This window comes from Hippopotamus amphibius, chromosome 8 (assembly GCF_030028045.1).
Source record: "Hippopotamus amphibius kiboko isolate mHipAmp2 chromosome 8, mHipAmp2.hap2, whole genome shotgun sequence".
Taxonomy (NCBI): Eukaryota; Metazoa; Chordata; class Mammalia; order Artiodactyla; family Hippopotamidae; genus Hippopotamus; species Hippopotamus amphibius.
The window spans coordinates 139805010-139824446 of record NC_080193.1 but is presented as its reverse complement, the minus strand read 5'-3'; the positions used below and the strand labels follow the sequence as shown (position 1 = coordinate 139824446).

At 38.7% G+C, this 19437-nt stretch overlaps 1 protein-coding gene across 11 annotated transcripts in view; it reads left to right on the top strand.

The window, feature by feature from the left end:
* COBLL1 (cordon-bleu WH2 repeat protein like 1) overlaps positions 1-19437 on the top strand; it is a 154895-nt gene that overhangs the window by 109272 nt on the left and 26186 nt on the right. For all 11 annotated transcript variants that reach the window (XM_057744571.1, XM_057744570.1, XM_057744569.1 and 8 more), the window contains 2 exons: positions 1799-1896; positions 2008-2244. In XM_057744571.1, the coding sequence (XP_057600554.1) occupies positions 1799-1896; positions 2008-2244 (335 nt within the window). The remainder of the gene's footprint in view (positions 1-1798; positions 1897-2007; positions 2245-19437) is intronic.

Sequence of the window (19437 nt, the reverse complement as noted above, 5' to 3'; positions counted from 1 at the left end):
CTCTAGGTCCATCCACGTTGCTGCAAATGGCATTGCTTCATTCTTTTTTATGGTCGAGTAGTGTTCCCATGGTACAGATGTACCATATCTTCTTTATCCATTCATATGGACATTTAAGTTGTTTGCATGTCTTGGCTGTTGTGAATAGTGCCGCTGAGAACATCATTGCCTATGTCTTGGTTAATTAGGCATTAGAAAATAAATATAATGTTACAAATATTCCTTTAATTATCAGTTGGGATATTTCTAAAAGAAAGCAGATTTCCCTATGTCAGCTGTTTGTCTACCTAGATAGAGTTCCTTCAGAAAAGGCAGGATAAAATTGTGATTCTTTCCCTTAATCAATTTTTAAAGCAATGAACGATGAGAATCAGTTACTTTTTTAGTATCATTATGCATTCATAGAGTTCAACATATGTGCTGTCTTTCAATTTATTGAGTTATTCTTATGATGCCCAAATTGTCCTGAGTTTGGCCAGGAGAAACCATATCAGATTGGTTCCTGAGATGCTTCCTTTTAGTGGGAAATGCTATTTAGAGACAGTCGGGGCCAGGTGACGCAGCAGTACTGGATTTGTTGTTGTCTGTCAGCCCCTTTAGTTGACACCAGCGAACACTTTTTAGAAAATGAACTGTTACCTATGCACCTTGAGGGGTTTTTTGTTGTTGTTGATACTTTATTTTATTATTATTATTTATTTATATATTTTTTGGCTGCATTGGGTCTTCACTGCTGTGCACAGGCTTTCTCTAGTCGCGGAGAGTAGGGGCTGCTCTTCGTTGCGGTGCACTGACTTCGCATTGTGATGGCTTCTCTTGTAGAGCTCCGGGCTTCAGTAGTTGCAGCATGCAGGCATCAGTAGTTGTGACGCACGGGCTTAGTTGCTCTGCAGCATGTGGGATCTTCCCAGACCAAGGATCAAACCCTTGTCCCCTGCATGGCAGGGAGATTCTTAACCACTGCACCACCAGGGAAGTCCCAGCCTTGAGGTCTGACATTTGCCATTCTGCTTAAAGTGTAGTTTAATTTCAACACCATTGACATTTGAGGCTGGAGAATTCTTTGTTGTTGGGGGCTGTCTTGTGCATTGTTGTATGTTTAGCAGCATCTCTAGCCTATACCCAGTAGATGCCAGTAGCACATTTTCTTCACCCTTCCCCCAGTTGTGACAACCAACATTGTCCCTAGGCATTGTTAAACATCTTTGGCGTGCGTGCGTGTTTGTGTGTGTGTGTGTGTACATGTGCAAAATCATCAGTTCAGAACCACTGGGTTAAAGGAATAAAGTTTTTAAAACATTGAACAGAGTGCTGAGTAATTATAATGACTCATGTTTTGGAGTATTAAATATTTCATAATAGTTTAGCTCTGAGATAAAACAATTGAAAATCAACCAAGGGACAAACTGTATGATGGCAACTTAATATCTCATTTAATTCACAGTGTCCTTTTTACTTCTGAAATGTTGGTAGTTGTGGATGAAACAGACTCTGAGTCGCAAAGACTTGGGTTTGTGTCCTAGCTCTGTCATGTCCTGACCATTGGCTCGAGCATGTATCTTAGTTTCTTTTAAGCTTCAGTTTCCTCTGCCGTGAAACAGGAACAATAATACTAAATTTGCTTGTTGCTTTGAGAATTAATTAAAATATGAGGTGCCTAGCCCAGTGCGTGGTTCATCGTAGAGCATAGTTAGTAGCTTTTATCATTAAAGTTATCAAGAGAAAGTAATTGAGAGAAAACTCGGAGGTGCACGTATAACCCCTCAAACAAAAGTAAGGTGCTATTTTTCTGTTTTAGAGTCCTGCCAAATATCACAAAACCTAGACCTTATGAAGGATAAAGAAAATAAAGGGTTTTTCAGCCTTTTTCAACGCAGTAAGAAAAAGCGGGAGCAAGTAGGTATTTTCTCATGTAGCATTTTACGAGATTCTTCTAATCTGTTTTTAATTGCACGTGCTTTTCATCTCGAAATTACCTGTAGATTTTGCCTTTTCATTCTTTATTAGACTGCCAGTGCCCCTGCAACTCCTCTAGTAAGTAAGCATCGTCCAGCTTTTACGAGGAGCAATACCATTACCAAACCGTATATTTCAAACACCCTGCCATCGGACGCACCCAAGAAGAGGCGCGCGCCCCTGCCTCCGATGCCCGCGTCTCAGAGCGTGCCGCAGGACCTTGCTCAGCTCCAGGGGAGGCCAGCTTCCTGTGTGGTGAAATCCACAAGTATGGATGAAACAGAGGAGGTACGTACATTTGTTTTGTTTTGTATTGCTGGGATGGGGCAGGAGACCATCTATTCTTTCTCTTAACTAACTTGTCCTTTTCCCCATAGGCTGCTAATAGTAACAGTTACTAATATGTAATAAGATAAATAACTAGTTACTAATAACATTGGCACTATGAAGAGATTCTCTCTATATGTACAGTTCTGCAGTGTAGCAAAGAATAAATATGTCAGTTTTAAGTGGCTTTTATCTACAAGCAAATAAATCATCCATAAACTTTAAAGTCCTGGTTTACTGAGGCCCAGCTGAAGGTTCTTGCTTGATGCATGTATTAGGAATGGAAATACTTATTTTTTAACACAACTTTTTTTTTTTTAAAATAGCAACACAGTCTTTATGTTACATTCATGGGTTTCTAACGATGTCAGATCTTGACTTGACTCTGAGATTCTCAGGGGGGGAATCCTTGTGACTGCCTGCTACATAAATACTCTATAATAAAAGAGTCTTTTTATACAGAATATACTGCAGTTACTATCATATACTTTTATGTTCAAGGCACTGTTCTAGGTGTACCTTTTCCCCAAACATACTCATTATTGCTTCTCTTTAATCCCAAATTTTCCTAGAGCATACTGTTTTGTAGAAATCCATTTGCAAACAACTTTTCATGCCTATAAAGTCTCTACGTTCTTTGCCTTCTTCAGGTGAATTGTAAGTGAACTTTTAAGGAAATGTGAGACCATATATTTTGTTGCTTGTAATCAAACAAATGATTTAAGTAACTTTGAGAGCAAATTTTATTTTGAGGTATTTGAGAAACTGAAAAGTTTTATCTCGTTGAAGGCTTTTATTTCCCCCTTGGAAGCTTAGTAAATTCAATGCTCAAGTAAATAAACCCTTCTTACCCAAGTAATAAACATTTCTGTACTTCCTTAACCTTAGGAAAACTTTATTTTTAAATTGTAATTTATAAGCTATCATATGTGTCTTTAGAAAGTAGCAACAGGATTAGATAGAAATGAGCATAAGAAATGCTGAAACTCAGTAGTTATTTGGAAAGTCATCTATTAAACTGTCTTCTTATTGCTATAAGGCTCTCGTCTAACGGCTGTGGCGTAAAATCTCATCTTACACATCAGGAGGCTAGTTATTTTTTCAGATGATAGGATCATTTACTACAGAAGTTTCCAGGGTAACTGCTTGGGAGTTGGATTCAGTCTTAAAAAACACGTGGGAGTGCATGAGTCAGGCAAGAGGAACCCTGTTGAAAGATGCAGGGTATGTGAGGACCATGGCAAGTCTGGGTACACAGAAGAAACAGAGCTTGAGTGAGAGAAGCAGGGACAAACTCAGGGTCCCAGAGACTTCATGTTGTGGCCATAACTAGTTTGCATTTCTTCATAGTAAGTCATTTAAAAGCAGCCCTTTCAGGATGGTTTTATATTTTTAATTACCATCAAACTGCCTTGTAAGAGTATACATTATTATACTCTTGAGTGGTTACCAAAGTCTGTCTTTTTCTTTGTACAGAAATACATCTTAGCCCCTGCTCACAAATCTTTATTCCAGATGACTTCGTTCAGTCTATTCCAGTAAATGTCCTTTGTGTTTGGAGCCTGAAGAGGTCTGCGTTGTCTTTCTAATAGTCAGCTTCTTAAAATTCTGGGCTGTGCTACCAGTGACCTCGCCAAAAGCCATTTCTTTTGATTCTCACTCTCTGCTCTATGACCAGCTGATGCCCGTGTTAAGGACTAATTTTTTTTTTGTATGTTGCCTTTGGCAAGCTAGACATCTTTATATAATTTTCCAATTATTTTTTCCTTTGATCTGGACATCTGGATAGTTCTTTGATGTATTGTTTAGTAGGACCCGGAATTATTTGTTTTTCCCTAGAGAAGCTGAAGAACCCATTTTTTAAAATTTATTTGTTACAAAAATTCTTAACAATTAAGCTGTGGCTCTGTGTGTGAGTGTGTGTGTGTGTGAGTGTGTATACATGCACGTGTATGCTCATACGAATTCGTCCCTTACTGGGCATCACAGCACTTTCATTTCCTTAAGTTCTTTGCCATATTTGATGGGATAGATCACCCTTTGGTCTTGATTTTTCTCTCTTCTTTTTTTTGTTTTTGTTTTTGGGCCCTGCCTTGTGGCATATAGGATATCAGTTCCCTGACCAGAGATCAAATCGTGCCCCCTGCAATAGAAGCGCGGAATCTTAACCACTGGACCACCAGGGAAGTCCTTTCTCTCTTCCTTGGTCCTAATTCTCTTCTCATGTCTCAGCTCTCTTCTATTTTTTTTTTTTTTTTTCTGTCTTGCCACCACTTCCTTTACCCATTTTCTACCGGAATCTATGGTCTTAGCCTATATTTACTCTTTCAGAGAAAACATCTATTCTTTGTTGAGTTCTTAGTTGTAGTGTTTTGAATGGTGTCTTCCCAAAGGATAAGTCCAAATCAAGGTCTAGAGATGAGATAATTCTGGACTTAAGTTGGGTCCAAATCCAATGACTGGTGTTAGTATAAGAGAAGAGACACTGGCACAGAGACACAGAAGAGAAGGCCACGTGACGACAGAGATTGCAGTGGTGCTGCCACAAGCCAGAGAATGCCGGGAGCCACCAGAAGCTGGAGGAGGCAAGGAAGGATTCTCCCCCAGTGCCTTCTGAGGGATGTGGCCCTGCTGACACCTTGATTTCAGACTCCTAGCTTCCAGAACTACAGCAGCATAAATTTCTGTTGTTTGAAGCTGCCCCGTTGTGGCAAGTTGTTACAGCAGCCCTATGAAACAAACACATCAGCTTTGTACTCCAATTCCAGTATTGTTCCACTTGCAGTTTGAACTCACAGTTGCTTATTGATGCACCACTACTTGGAAATCAACGTATTTAAAATCAACCTCGCTTTTTTTCTCCCAGGTTGAAAAGCTCAAGATCATCTTTGATGGTCTTTCTTTTTCTTTTCACATCCAATTAGTGACCAACCCTTTGTTCAGCCTCCTTTCACAATATCTCCTTGTCCCTTTCTTCTACTCCCTCTGCTGAAGATATGCCTCACGGAAATTCAGGGCCAGGAGGGTAAGGAGAAGGTGTGTACTTAACTTGTCTTGCCCCTTCTTGTCTTCAGAATACAAAGAATGTGGCAAGCTGCCACATTTATATTTTATAATTGTCACTTCCCAATTCAGAAACTTTGGATAGCTGGCTATTCTCTTCTAGGCATTCAGGGCCCTCTGCAAACATCACAGTTTGATGGGTGTGGAGGGCTTGATGTTCCTCCCTTCCTTCCTCCTCCCCTCCGTTTCTCTCTTTCTTTCTAGCTTTATTGAGGTATAACTGACAAATAAAATCGTAAGCTATTTAAAGTATACATTGTGGTAATTTGAAATACGTTGTGAAAAAATTCCCACTATCTATTTAATTAACATGTCCATCACTTCACATATTACCTTTTTTTTCAATGGTAAGAACATTAAAATTCTACTCCCTTAGCAAATTTCAATTATATAATACAGTGTTGTCAACTGTAGTCGCTAGGTTTTACATTAGATTCTCAGACCTTATTCATCTTATGCTGAAAGTTTGCTGTCTTTTACCAATTGCTTTCTATTTCCCCCATCCCCTGGCCCCAGGCAACCTTTTCTATTCTCTGTTTCTATGAGTTTGACGTTTTTAGATTCCACATATAAGTGGAATACCATACAGTATTTGCTATTCTTTGTCTGGCTTATTTCATTTCGTGTAATGCCTTTGAGGTCCATCCATGTCGTCACAAATGGCAGGATTTCCTTCTTTCTCCTGGATGAATAATATTCCTCAGTGTGTGTGTGCGTGTGTGTATCATATATATATGTATGTATATATATATTTTAACATGTCATATCTTCTTTGTCCATTCATCCGTACATGGACACTTAGATTGTTTCTATATCTTGGCTGTTGTGAATAATGGTTCAGTAACCATGGGAGTGCAGGTAGCTCTTCAATATCCTATTTTTCATTTCCTTTGGATGCATACCCAGAAGGCAGTTGCTGGATCACATGGCAGTTCTGTTTTTAATTATTTGATAGACCTCCATACTGTTCTCCATAGTGGCTGCACCAGTTTACATGCCCACTGAGAGCACACAAGGTTTCCCTTTTCTCCACATCCTTGCCAGCACAAATCTCTTATATTCTTGATGACAGCCATTCTAACAGGGATGAGGTGGTATCTTATTGTAATTTTGAGTTGCACTTCCCGGATGATTAGTGATGCTAAACACCATTTCATGTATCTATTGACCATTTGTTAATCTTTGGAAAAATATTTATTCAGTTCCTCTGTCCATTTTCTAATTACATGGTGTTTGTTTGTTTTTTTTTTTTTGGCTATTGAGCTGTATGAGTTCTTTATGTATTTTGAATATTAGCCCCTTATCAGATGGAGTGATCTTTCTCTGAATTTGTCTCTCATGTCGTTTTTTTTTTTTTTAAAGCTCTTTTTTGGAATATAATTGCTTTACACTCTTGTGCCAGTTTTTGAGGTACGCCAAAGTGAATCAGCTGTATTTATACATATATCCCCATATCCCCTCCCGCAACTCCCTCCTGCCTTCCCTATCCTGGCCCTCTAAGGCATCACCCATCATCAGGTTTATCTCCCTATATTATGCAGCAACTTCCCTCTAGCTATTTTACATTTGGTGGTGTATATATGTCAATGCTACTCTCTTACTTCGTCCCAGCTTCCCCTTCGCCCCCTCCCAACCCTGTGTCCTCAAGTCCATTCTCTACATCTGCATCTTGATTCTTGCTCTGTCACTGGGTTCATCAGTACCATTTTTTTAGATTCCATATATATGAGTTAGCATACAGTATTTGTTGTTTGCTTTCTGGCTTACTTCACTCTGTGTGACCGACTCTAGTTCTATCCACCTCATTACAAATAACTCAATTGCATTCTTTTTTATGGCTGAGTAATATTCCATTGTATATATGTGCCACATCTTCTTTATCCATTCATCTGTTGATGGGCATTTAGGTTACTTCTATGTCCTGGCTATTGTAAATAGTGCTGCAGTGAACGTTATGGTACGTGTTTCTTTTGGGATTATGGTTTTCTCTGGGTATATGCCCAGGAGTGGGATTGCTGGGTCATATGGTAGTTCCATTTTTATTTTTTTAAGGAACCTCCAAACTGTTTTCCATAGTGGCTGTACCAATTTACATTCCCACCAACAGTGCAGGAGGGTTCCCTTTTCTCCACACCCTCTCCAGCATTTATTGTTTCTAAGTTTTTTGATGATGGCCATTCTGACCCGTGTGAGGTGATAACTCATTGTGGCTTTGACTTGCATCTCTCTAATGATTAGTAATGTTGAGCATCTTTTCATGTGTTTGTTATCTATCTGCGTGTCTTCTTTGGAAAAATGTCTATTTAGGTCTTCCGCCCATTTGTGGATTGGGTTATTTGCTTTTTTGGTATTAAGCTGCATGAGCTGCTTGTATATTTTGGAGATTAATCCTTTGTCCATTGCTTTGTTGGCAAAGATTTTCTCCCATTCTGAGGGTTGTGTTCTTGTCTTGTTTATGGTTTCTTTTGCTGTGCTTTTAAGTTTCATGAGGTCCCATTTGCTTATTCTTGATTTTATTTCCATGATTCTAGGAGGTGGGTCAAAAAGGATCTTGCTTTGATGGATGTCACAGAGTGTTCTGCCTATGTTTTCCTCTAGGAGTTTTATAGTGTCTGGCCTTACACGTAGGTCTTTAATCCATTTGGAGTTTATTTTTGTGTCTGGTGTTAGGAAGTGTTCTAATTTCATTATTTTACATGTTGCTGTCCAATTTTCCCAGCACCACTTATTGAAGAGGCTGTCTTTTTTCTATTGTATATGCGTGCCTCCTTTATCAAAGATAAGGTGCCCATATGTGCGTGTATTTATCTCTGGGCTCTCTATTGTGTTCCATTGATCTATATTTCTGTTTTTGTGCCACTACCATACTGTCTTGACCACCGTAGCCTTGTATAGTTTGAAGTCAGGAAGCCTAATTCCACCAGCTCCGTCTTTCCTTCTCAAGATTGCTTTGGCTCTTCAGGGTCTTTTGTGTTTCCATACAAATCATAAAATTTCTTGTTCCAGTTCTGTGAAAAATGCCATTGGTAATTTGATAGGGATTGCATTGAATCTGTAGATTGCTTTGGGTAGTACAGTCATTTTCACAATGTTGATCCTTCCAATCCAAGAACATGGTATGTCCCTCCATCTGTATCGTCTTTGATTTCTTTCATCAGTGTCTTATAGTTTTCTGCATACAGGTCTTTTGCCTCCTTAGGCAGGTTTATTCCTAGGTGTTTTATTCTTTTTGTTGCAATGGTGAATGGGAGTGTTTCCTTAATTTCTCTTTCTGCTCTTTCCTTGTTGGTGTATAGGAATGCAAGAGATTTCTGTGCATTAATTTTGTATCCTGCTGCTTTACTAAATTCATCGATTAGTGCTAGCAGTTTTCTGGTAGAATCTTTAGGGTTTTCTATGTATAATGTCATGTCATCTGCAAAGAGTGAAATTTTACTTCTTCTTTTCCAATTTGGATTCCTTTTATTTCATTTTCTTCTCTGATTGCTCTCATACCTTTTTATTTTGTTTTAATTTATGTATATGTGTACGTAGTATATTCATGATATATATTTCTAAAGATAAAAAGGAAAATAGAGTGAAAATTCTCCTTTTCTACCCTGCGACGCCAAATTCTTATGCCTAGAGGCAAACACTAACACTTTCTTGTGTATTCTTCCAGACATAATCTATATATATTCAAGCCAATATTCAGCCTACATGTGATTTTTTTCCTCAAGTGGTCATATGTTACATGTATTATGTTATACCTCACTTTTTGGTACTGAATGATGTATTTTGGATATCCTTATCAGTACATGAAGGGCTTCCCTTTTTAAAGGCTGCACAATAACATGTAAATATTCCATTGATGGATATGACATGTTATGGGGTAGGTACCCCATCCTCTAAAGATAAACATTAAGGTTATTTTATTGTGTAAAGCTTATAGCATTGTTAAATTCCATGCTCCCCCCCTTTGTTTTCTTCCAAACCAGGGGGTGGGAATTGTGTTCCCAGAGAAATTCTGTGATATAGTAGGTGTTCAGGAGAATTGATAGGTAAACTTTTAACCAGAGCTTTTACATAGTCAGGTATAGTATTAAGATATACAATCAGAATGTCCGGTAAAATTGTAGTGTTTCATGTGTAAATCTGGTAAATTTTCAGAAGTACTCGGAGAACAAAAATTGCTTATATTTACTTTTAGAGTAATTGGCCCAATTAATTTTTGGCAATATTCTTCTTAAGCTTTTACAAAAAAGCCAGAATTTTGGCAAGGTTGTATTGAAAGCTTAAGGACCAATAACTAAAATGTGGTGTGCATTACATAATGCATGTAAAGAAAACAGAGCCCTGAATTGAAATTTTTTATAGCATTAGATGGAACTATTCAGGAAATTCAGCAAATCATATAAGTTTATAGATGAATTTTACTTACTTTGCTGCTTGCTTCTTTTATTTTTTGCTTTTAAATTTAAGATCAAAGATAGTTATTATCTCTGTAGACATTTTATATCCATTTTAACAATTTAGTTTCGAATTTGAAATTTTAAAAAGGCACTGTTTTTTACTGATTAAAAGTAGTATCAAGCTGGGAAAAAATACTGCAAAAAAAATAAACAACAAAATCATTTCCGAGTCCATGAAGAATTTTGGATACATCCTTATCATGTAAGTTTTATTGTTTAGGTGGTAAAATAAACCACAAGGGTGCGCTGTTTAACAGAACTACAGCATTCTGTGTTTTCCCATTTTTTTTCCCCAAAGCATCCTTTGAGTAAAGCAGAAAGAAAATATTGGAAATAGTTACATTATATTAGAAATAGCAAATGCTTATCTCTTGTGGGTGAAGTACCAGAAAACAGAGCTAGAGAGATAAATAACAGTAATTCATGACAAAGCGATTTATAATTAGCACAGTTTTATTCATTTTGAGCTTTTATCTTAATGTTCTTTTAAGTAATCTTTGATATTATATTTGTCTTAGGGTTGCAGATAAGTCAGCCTATCTGTAGCTTGCAAAAAATGTTGTCAGTGACATCTATTTTATGCATTTTGGCTGTCTGTATTTAATAATTTGCCTCATTCCTCTAAGGCATTTCTCAATACTGGCAAATTAAGGTATTTGGATAGTGATTTTTGGCTCATCAACTGAAAATATTCACATAAAAGGCTGTTGATTTTCTGAGCTAATTTTGGCAACCGATTCAGTGATAATCCCAGTTAGTAAAATAATTTATCCTAACCTTTCCGGGGAGCATTTCCTCATCTAAAATTCTTTCTGCCCACCAAAAGAATATATTGTAAAGACTGCATAGTTTACTGTCATTGCTGCACTGTCCTTGGCTTGTCCCTGAATCTCTGTACTCTTTTCACATGGTTTCAGGTCTGTGTCATTTTCCTTGTAAAGGTGAAATACAGTCTTCTATGGAAATGTTCATTTGGAAGGGAAAACCATCCAATTAGAAATTTTCTGGCAGTTGTTCTTGGTACTTTTTAAGCATTTTGTGAATATGATTCTGCCTGAAGATGTGAAATGCCATTTGTGCAACAATATATGTAAGAGCTGACTCATGCTGTCATTTACATGGACTAGATCACATGCATTACTGCATAAAATCACAGTTATTTACATAAGATTGTCATTTACTTCATACATGACAGAAGTCAGAAATGCAAAGGCATTGACTTAAATTAAAAGTGACTTAGAACTCTGGGATTGAAACTAAGTTCAGAAATCCAGTTTCTGTCCCATGTCTGCTGACTAGGTATCTGTGAAGAGCACATTTAATGAAATCAGTAGCCAAAGGATGTCCTAGTATCATTGACAAGTTAAGCTTTTATGCCTCTTTTACATTTGAAGAAGAGGAAGAAGAGTTGCACAGAAGCTGTAACAAATCTTGACCCATAGAATTCACAGAACCTCTTGGAGAATTCTTCATGTTTTTACATCTGGTGTGGCTTTGCTGCTTGGTTACATGTGTATGCCAAAATGAACTGCTTTTTCCGGGCTACTAGCAAGGCACCTCGTTTTCTTTAGGATACTGGCTTTTGGCTGGAAGCACCATAAGCGCTCCTGATTGGCCATTTCACTTGGTCTCATTTTGCGTTCTGCTTCAGACTAACACTCAAATGTTGAGAAACTGAAATTCTTTGCCATATAGTCTTATGCAAGTGAAATTTAATACCTAGAGTGTTAGTTTTTTAACAGCTGTTTTTTTTTTAAATATTTGACATTTTTCATCTTTTACCCAATTTCATCCTCTAATATTTATCATGCTTTAAAAGCAGATAAGATGATAGATTGTCATATGATTTTGAAATGTGCAAATATATTTGATCTTAGCTTCGTGTAATGAGTTTAATCTAGTCATTTTATGCAGAATCATTAAGGTTGTTGTAACAGAGCATGTATTTATAATTGTTAAGAAATATACCCCTTTTTAGTTTTTTCCTCCAAGTTATCTCATAACATTTGATTTTTTTTACCTCCACTCTCCACTTATATTTATTATATAGAAGGTGGACCACACACATAATTCTCCAATTGCCTAGGAACAGTGGTTGCCATGGCATTTTCAGCTTGATATATGGGATACAGCTGTCTGTACTTCCAAAAATATGACTTGTTTCATTCAGTAGAGAAATGCATCAGCTCAGTGTAATATTTAATATGCTTCCTCTGTTAAGACATACTTTGTATTGTAGTTCTCATCAGATTTTCAAAGGGGTATAATCACACAAGAACAGAAGTAATGACTAATGCTTATATAGCACTTACTAATATTTCAGATAAGGCTCAACCACATTACGCATTTAACGCTCACGAAAATCCTCTGAACAATTACTTTGTAGTTTCTGCCAGCTTTACCTCTGACCTAAATGTAAAGAACAATGCTATTCAAAGAACAATAGGTCCTTTATGGCATTTGCATGGATTTCTCTTCCTTATCTAGCTTGCCTCTCTGAAGTATGTATACTGAGTTAATAAAATATCGTTGAAAATAATCAGCGTTAGGGAGCTTCCTTTACAAGTTCTCACAGTATGACGTTTACTTTGCCTTTCTACCACTGTGACATTTGGGACCTCGTGGTCCCAAAGACCTGCCTTTCTCTGGTAACCAGCATGTGAAGAGAGGTCAGGGTGGAGAGAAGCTGGCGCCTTTCCTGAAGCCACAGCGGTAAAACGGTGAGGTCATTTGGATAGTGCCTGCCATATAGCCATAACTCTCTTTCTGGGATGAACTGAGTTGGCCCCAGTTTGTTCCCTTGACTGTTCCTTTACTCTGGTCGAGGCCCTAAATGTATTACTTGTAGATGCTGAGTATTCTCCTGCCCTGCCCCTAGACACCTCTCTGTCTTGATCACTGTGACCACAGGGAACCATGGTTACCACCATCCTCTTTTTAACTTGGTCCTGATCTCTGCCTTCTCCTGGTTCATCTTGTCTTTCTTCATTCAAGATATACTACTCAGGCCCTCAACTTTGAGCACTTAAAAAATGTTATAAGTAAGGGATTACCACTAATGAGACTTGGCTACATGCTTTCTCAAAGTATTAGAGGGTTGATGAAGTGAAAGCAGATTGCCTCGGGGAGCAAAATGTAAAACCCTTGCAAGGGTAGGTGTAACACAGGTTGTAAAATTTGTGTTTTGGTTTTATTCTGATATGCTTGAAGAAGGGCTGGAAAGCATTATAATGTAGCAGAAGGAACCCCAGCCTGGCTTGAGAGAGGGTCTTGGATCTGTAATAGGCCTATGATAGTCTTCTTTGTCTTTGGTCCTTTTTTCCCCTTGTCTTCTTCATCTTCTACCTTGATGAACAAAATACTGAACTTCTTTATCGTCTGGGTTTCTCCTCTGTAGAATAAGGTTTTGTAATTAAATTTCCAGAACTCTTTTTCAACTCTGGTATTATAAAATTATTCTTTTTAATAAAAGTAGCTGTTGTTTAAAATTGGCCTTTAAGAGATGAAAGTGCTTTGTTGCAGTGGCCTCTGGTTGGATCAGTGTTACCAGATAGTGATGTCTAGTCTTGTATTACTCCTCTAAAGAGTTTTGAGCCCTAGAGAACAATAGCAAAACGAAACATTGACTCACTGAGATCTTTCTCCCTGAACTCCTGACTGTAACGCAAACGTCAACACCAGTGTTTTGAGCATCACTTAAAAGAGGTTGAAGATAGAAAATTGGAGGACAACATGCTCCGATTCATGAGTTTAACCAGAGAACACAGATGTTGTCATTGACTACATGAGTTTAAAATGGGATGATTTTGGGAGAAGTGGCAAGCTCGGCCACTCAGAATCCTCTGAAGAGAGTTAATTTTTTGTTAGTAACCCAAAAAGTCACAAGTGAAGAGCGGTGGTGGTCATTTAGACACCTATAAGTGAATCCAGCTCTGATCTCATTGCTTTCTCTCATAGGATTTATTTCAGCAGATTGATAGAGACACCCTTAAAACTGGCAGAACAGATGCCTGCTTACATAGTGTGGTTTTAAGAGCTCCAGGCTCTGACACGGCTGCCCTTTTTCTCCGTTTCCTAGTTACAGTCATCTGGTACCTGGAGTGTCACCCACTACTTCTTATACCCCATTCACTGATGACTTTTTTAAATCGAAGTTGACCTAAGCAAGTTAAGACTTTCAGTGCTATCAATAAAGGATATTAAAACAGGTTTATAGACAGGATAAGAAAATAGAATATATAAGTCCTAGGCTTTTAGGAGTTTGGAGGAAGTTCTGTCCAAGGGGGAAAAGTGTGTAGAACAAGGAGATTCGAGGCAGCAAAATAAACTTGCTCTGGACCCACCAAAAGATAGCACGTTATGTGAAAAAACATCATAAAGAAAGAAACTGGCGTGTGTGCTTTCATCCAATACAAGTCACAACACGTGCGCTTTGTGTGTGTGTGTGTGTGTGTGTGTGTGTGTGTGTATACAGGTCTAAGCTAAAAGGCTGGGCACCAAAACTTCTATGAGGTGACCCGTATTTGCTGCGATTTACAGTGATTTTTCTTTTCTTTTTTTCTCATCGATGTATGCACTGTTTGCATTTCATAGGAGATTGTGCTGATTTTTGATCAAATTAATAATAAAACTGATTTCATTGTAATAAGAAAAACTTACCTTCAGAGCTTTGCCCATTTTGAAATTCAGTAGAATGTCTTATACTTCTATACTGCATTCACTATGGTATAATAATTATATGTTTTGAAGTTCAAGAGAATGGATTTGTTGTCAATTATTTTAGAATTCTATCAAGAGTTAAGAGTTAAAGCTTGACCCTCAGGTATAGGAAAGTTCAGTCATTAGGATACTAATGAGTAATTCGTAGTAAATGAGGAAAACCTAATATAAGGTATTTCATAATATTTTATAGCATGTATTGAGAATGTCCAGGTTGGAGAAGGATCATGGGAGTCTGTCCCTTAAAAAGAAAAGAAAGTTGTATGAGTTTTAACACAATTTTATGAGATTGCTTAGGTTCTCTTTAACCCAACCCCTCCTCACATGGGAAATCGTAATATAAACAAACTAAAATCCTAAAGCTTCTAATAGAAACGTTTAACAGTGTCATTGAAGTTGTGCCACTGTACTTCCATCCTTTGATTCAATCTTTTTTTGTATTATTTTCTTATTTGTATTCGTCTCTCTTAATAACCAGAATATATTGATTTCAATGACCCACATTTTATAATTTAACTGTGATTAATAAGTGATCTAATAACAAGTACAGAGCTAGTACTAAGTAAATCTGTGGAATGCCATTCAATTCTATTTTCTTCAGCTAAATTTAGTTATATTTTGAACCAGTGAGTTCTGATCTGGATGTGAATTATGAGAGATTAACTATCTGGCATGGTTTTCAACTTGACCTTGCCACTTTCGTTAGTGAATTCTGTTTCTCTGTGTAGTATTTTTCTTTTCACAGACTGTAAAATTCAGTGATGTACATTCCTATTAGAGGTGCAGTTTTCGCTGAAGGCAGGCAGACTTAGTTAGTGACTCTAACTAAGGTAAATAATTGAATCTCTCTAATCAGTAACCAAAGTACTTTTCCCATAGTAAGAAGAAACCTCTCTGTTTTCTTGTGTTGTAAATCCTTTGGACTTAAATATAATTTGATCTCAACGCCTTTTAAAAATTTCAGTCATCATTTGACCAAAGGAAATGTACCTTGCCTAGATGGTAAAGGCTAAAGACAGTTCTAAGCAGTTCTTTTATTTAATTGTTCACATTAAATTTATGAAATATTTCAGATTTATATACTATACTTTACTTCCCTGTACACCTCACTAAGATTTAACAAACTAGTGTCAAATATTTAGCTTTTGTTAAACTCCTTCAAGGTATGATGAAGCTGCCTGAAGTGACTTAAAGGTGGCGTTTTACACAGTGGATTTAGCTTGTGCAGCGGACTAAGCACAAGTCCCTAAGCTGTTTAGGGTTGATTATAACTGAGACTGATCCTCATAGGACTCCCACCACCATCATCACTAAAGAAAGTACAGTCTTAGAATAGATACCTCCTTTCATCCACACTTTTTACTCTAACCTCTACGTTACAACTATCATTTACTTACTTTATTTACACTTTCACAAACTTGCAAATAGACAAATTCCATGTAATAATAGTAGCTACTCTTTATGGAGTATGTACTGTATCCTGGGTGCAGCACTACGTGCTTTAGACCAGTCATTTCTCGTGAGCATCCGGCCCCGATGAAGCAGGTACTGTTATTTTTCCGTTTGTGGAGGAGGAGGCAGAAGGTTGCAGGGACGATAAATGCCACGCTCCCTGGTGCCGAGACCAGCTCGGGGACTCGAGGCGAGTGACGGGTGCCGCAAGCTTAAAGAAAACACAGACACAGATTGAAGAGAAAGATGGGACCGGGGGACTCAAGACCTCTAGGATCAAGAGCCTCGCAGATTGATCCCATATTGCTTTTATTGAGTTCTTGGCATAGCCTAAGGGTCTAACACTCCCAGTTTAGTCCCACAAACAAGGTTATCTTTGAAGTAAACAAACAAAGGCCTCACATGACTGGGGGGCAATGAACTTTGTTTGCCTCCTGGGTCCGATTTGAGCTGGGTGTGGATTTGAGCTGGGCGTGGAGAGCAAAGCAGCCCTGGGGGCAGGAGACCTCTCTCAGAAGGATTAAGGGTCTGTGCCCCACCCCTGTTGGCCCCTCTGCCACTGTGCCTGTCTTAGGTTGTTCCTCCCCTGAGGAATCTTACCCGTCTCTGGCTAACCAGCCATCCTCCGGGGCCAAACAGGGTGATATGAGGTGTGCAAGTGAGAAGGGGGCTGCGCCCCCAGAGAGGGTTAATGTTCTGTTTCCACGGTAGCCTATGCCCCCATGGTCTCCACGCCCAGCACCCTTAGTTCCTCCGCTGCTCAAGCAGGACATCCTGCATCCAGTTGCTCGGCCCACATACTTTAATTACTTTTAGTAACATTTTCAAGGTTTCAGAAAGGCTTCTGAATGTTTTCCCACACCCTGGGTCAAGCCCTGGCATTGACTCCAAAGCTCATGTATTTGGTAACCATTACACTGGTTGCCTTCCAACTTCCAAACCCTCGCCAATGAGACAAACATACACTCAAAATCCGGGGTAGGTCAACCCTGACGAATGAAAGAGTTAGAACTATTGGGAGCCTGTTAAGAAGCATATTCCTGAAGTGCACAGAACAGAATGGGGCTTATGAATGCATGGTGGCCTTCCTCGCCCTGCTTTCTTTCTTTCTGTCAACATTTTATATGGGAACTCATGACGTGTTTACGTAAATAACTGCGGTAGTTGAGTACATCTGCTTGTTAGCAAGCTTGCGTGCTAGATCCGTATATCCTACAGGAATCCCACGGTACATGCCAGTTTTCCTGGCTGCAGTCTATTTGGGAACACCTAGATCTTCTGCCCAAAATGCCCCTTCTTTCCTGCAGGCTTTTCCCCAAGACAAGGATGTTTTCCACAGATATAGGATCCAGGGGTTCCTCCATTTTAGCCTTTTTTTAAAAATAAATGTATGTATCTATGTATGTATTTTTGGCTGTGTTGGGTCTTTGGTGCTGCACATAGGCTTTCTCTAGTTGCGGTGAGTGGGGGCTTCTCATTGCAGTGGCTTCTCTTTGTTATGGAGCACAGGCTCTAGGTGAACAGGCTTCAGTAGCTGCAGCACACAGGCTCAGTAGCTGTGGCTTATGGGCTCTAGAGGGCAGGCTCAGTAGTTGTGGCGCACGGGCTTAGTTGCTCTGCGGCATGTGGGATCTTCCCGGACCAGGGCTCAAACCCATGTCTCCTGCATTGGCAGGCGGATTCTTACTGCACCACCAGGAAAGTCCTCCATTTTACCATTTTTAATAGTGATGTTTTAGTTAACACAAAATAACTCCAAGTTTGATTTTCTCTTGGCTCCTGCTTAGCTGATTGATTGAAATTCTTTTCTAACAGGCTCTTTAAACACACACACACACACAAAGAAATAAAAACTCTTGTCTCTCTGTCTTACAGGACAACAAGAAATGCATATTAGGCGATTTCCTTGAATGCTACTACTAATACTAATATCACTCATAGAACAAAACTTATAGTCCTATCACTAATCTATACTGATTATCCAGACTCACTGTTCTTATTCTTTCAAGACTCCTGCCTTGGCCCATCGTTGTTAAATTTACATTTTGTCATCAAGTTAGTAAGCTCATACCATCAACTGTAGCATGGGATCTAGTGATGCAGGTGACATCAGTTGACCTGGTCACATGCAGTGACAATCATCTTTTCTGCAAAGGTCTTCGTTCTTAGTCTCTACCATCCAGCTGCTGGTCTAGAAGAGAAGTCCGTTTGCTTTCGTGACACACTCGCACAATAGAGGAAGCGGGTAGATCTTACAGAATAAGGTTATAAAACATGTAGTCCCCCAAGACATTCATGGCTCTGCACGTCCAGCATGCATTCCCTCAACTGTCTTCACAGATGCTCTTAAAAGTGTTTCAGCATTTGTAACACTGATATATGTGTATTTTGACAAATTTTACATTCTTTGTCCATAGAAATATAAATATCCTGTACAAAAAACAAGTTAGCTTATTTTAAGACCTCTAGGGTGATTAATGAAATATATGAGTTTATTTTTATTCTGTCTTTGAGTTATTACATCCATATAAATTTTTGACCCTCTGTATATACATTCCTCCCTTTTTTATTTCTGTGCTATCTGCTTTATTATATTATAACCAGAATTTAAGAGCTCTAACTCCTAAACAGATACTATTGTCTGAGAAATTCAGGTTGTGACTGCTTTTATCAGGTAATAGAAAAGATCAATAAATGACAGTGGCTGGGAACCTGACCTAAAGGGGACCACGGGTTGTTAGCAGACTACATGAAAGCAGTCGGTCCAAACACGGGAAACACGTTTTCAGCGTGGAATTGGAAGTAAAATCAAATGCTGCCGTGACTCCGTGCATTCCCCAATCACTTACTGTTCACTCGTTGTGTGCCTACTGAGAAACTAGGTCTGTGACAGGAATACAGCACGCTCGAACAGGGCTTTATAGAAGGAAACTCGCCAAGAAATAAAATGACATCTTCTACTGCTTTTGATGGTTTAGATCAATATTTCAAAAAGTGAAGGGCCACATTGGTTTAGGAGAATTTTTGGCCTTCTCCCTAACGATCCCTAAATGTCTCACTTTTAGAAGATAGCAAGTGAGAGTGTCTGAACACAGAGACAAATCAACAGTAAGGTTTTTATTTAAACTGTGTTCTACTCAAAGTGATAGTTGAATACTACTGACCCGTCACCACATTTCTTTCTCAGCTCTTTATCGCTGAGGGCCGTTCTCCCAGTCATTTCAGAGGTCCAAGCAGCAACTGAGGGCTCACCCAGGCGGGGTGGGGGTGGGGTGATGCTCTGATTTAATCAGAATTGGCTTTAGTGACTTTAAATCCAAATCTGGGTTTGGGGGGCAGGCTTTAACTCTTTCCATGCTGGATTATGGAGACGTCTGAAGAGTTCTGTGGGAGGCACCAGAGTCACGAGAAGAGAGGAGATTGGTGGCTGCGGCTACTTACCAACTGGTATGGGAGAAGTTTAATGGTT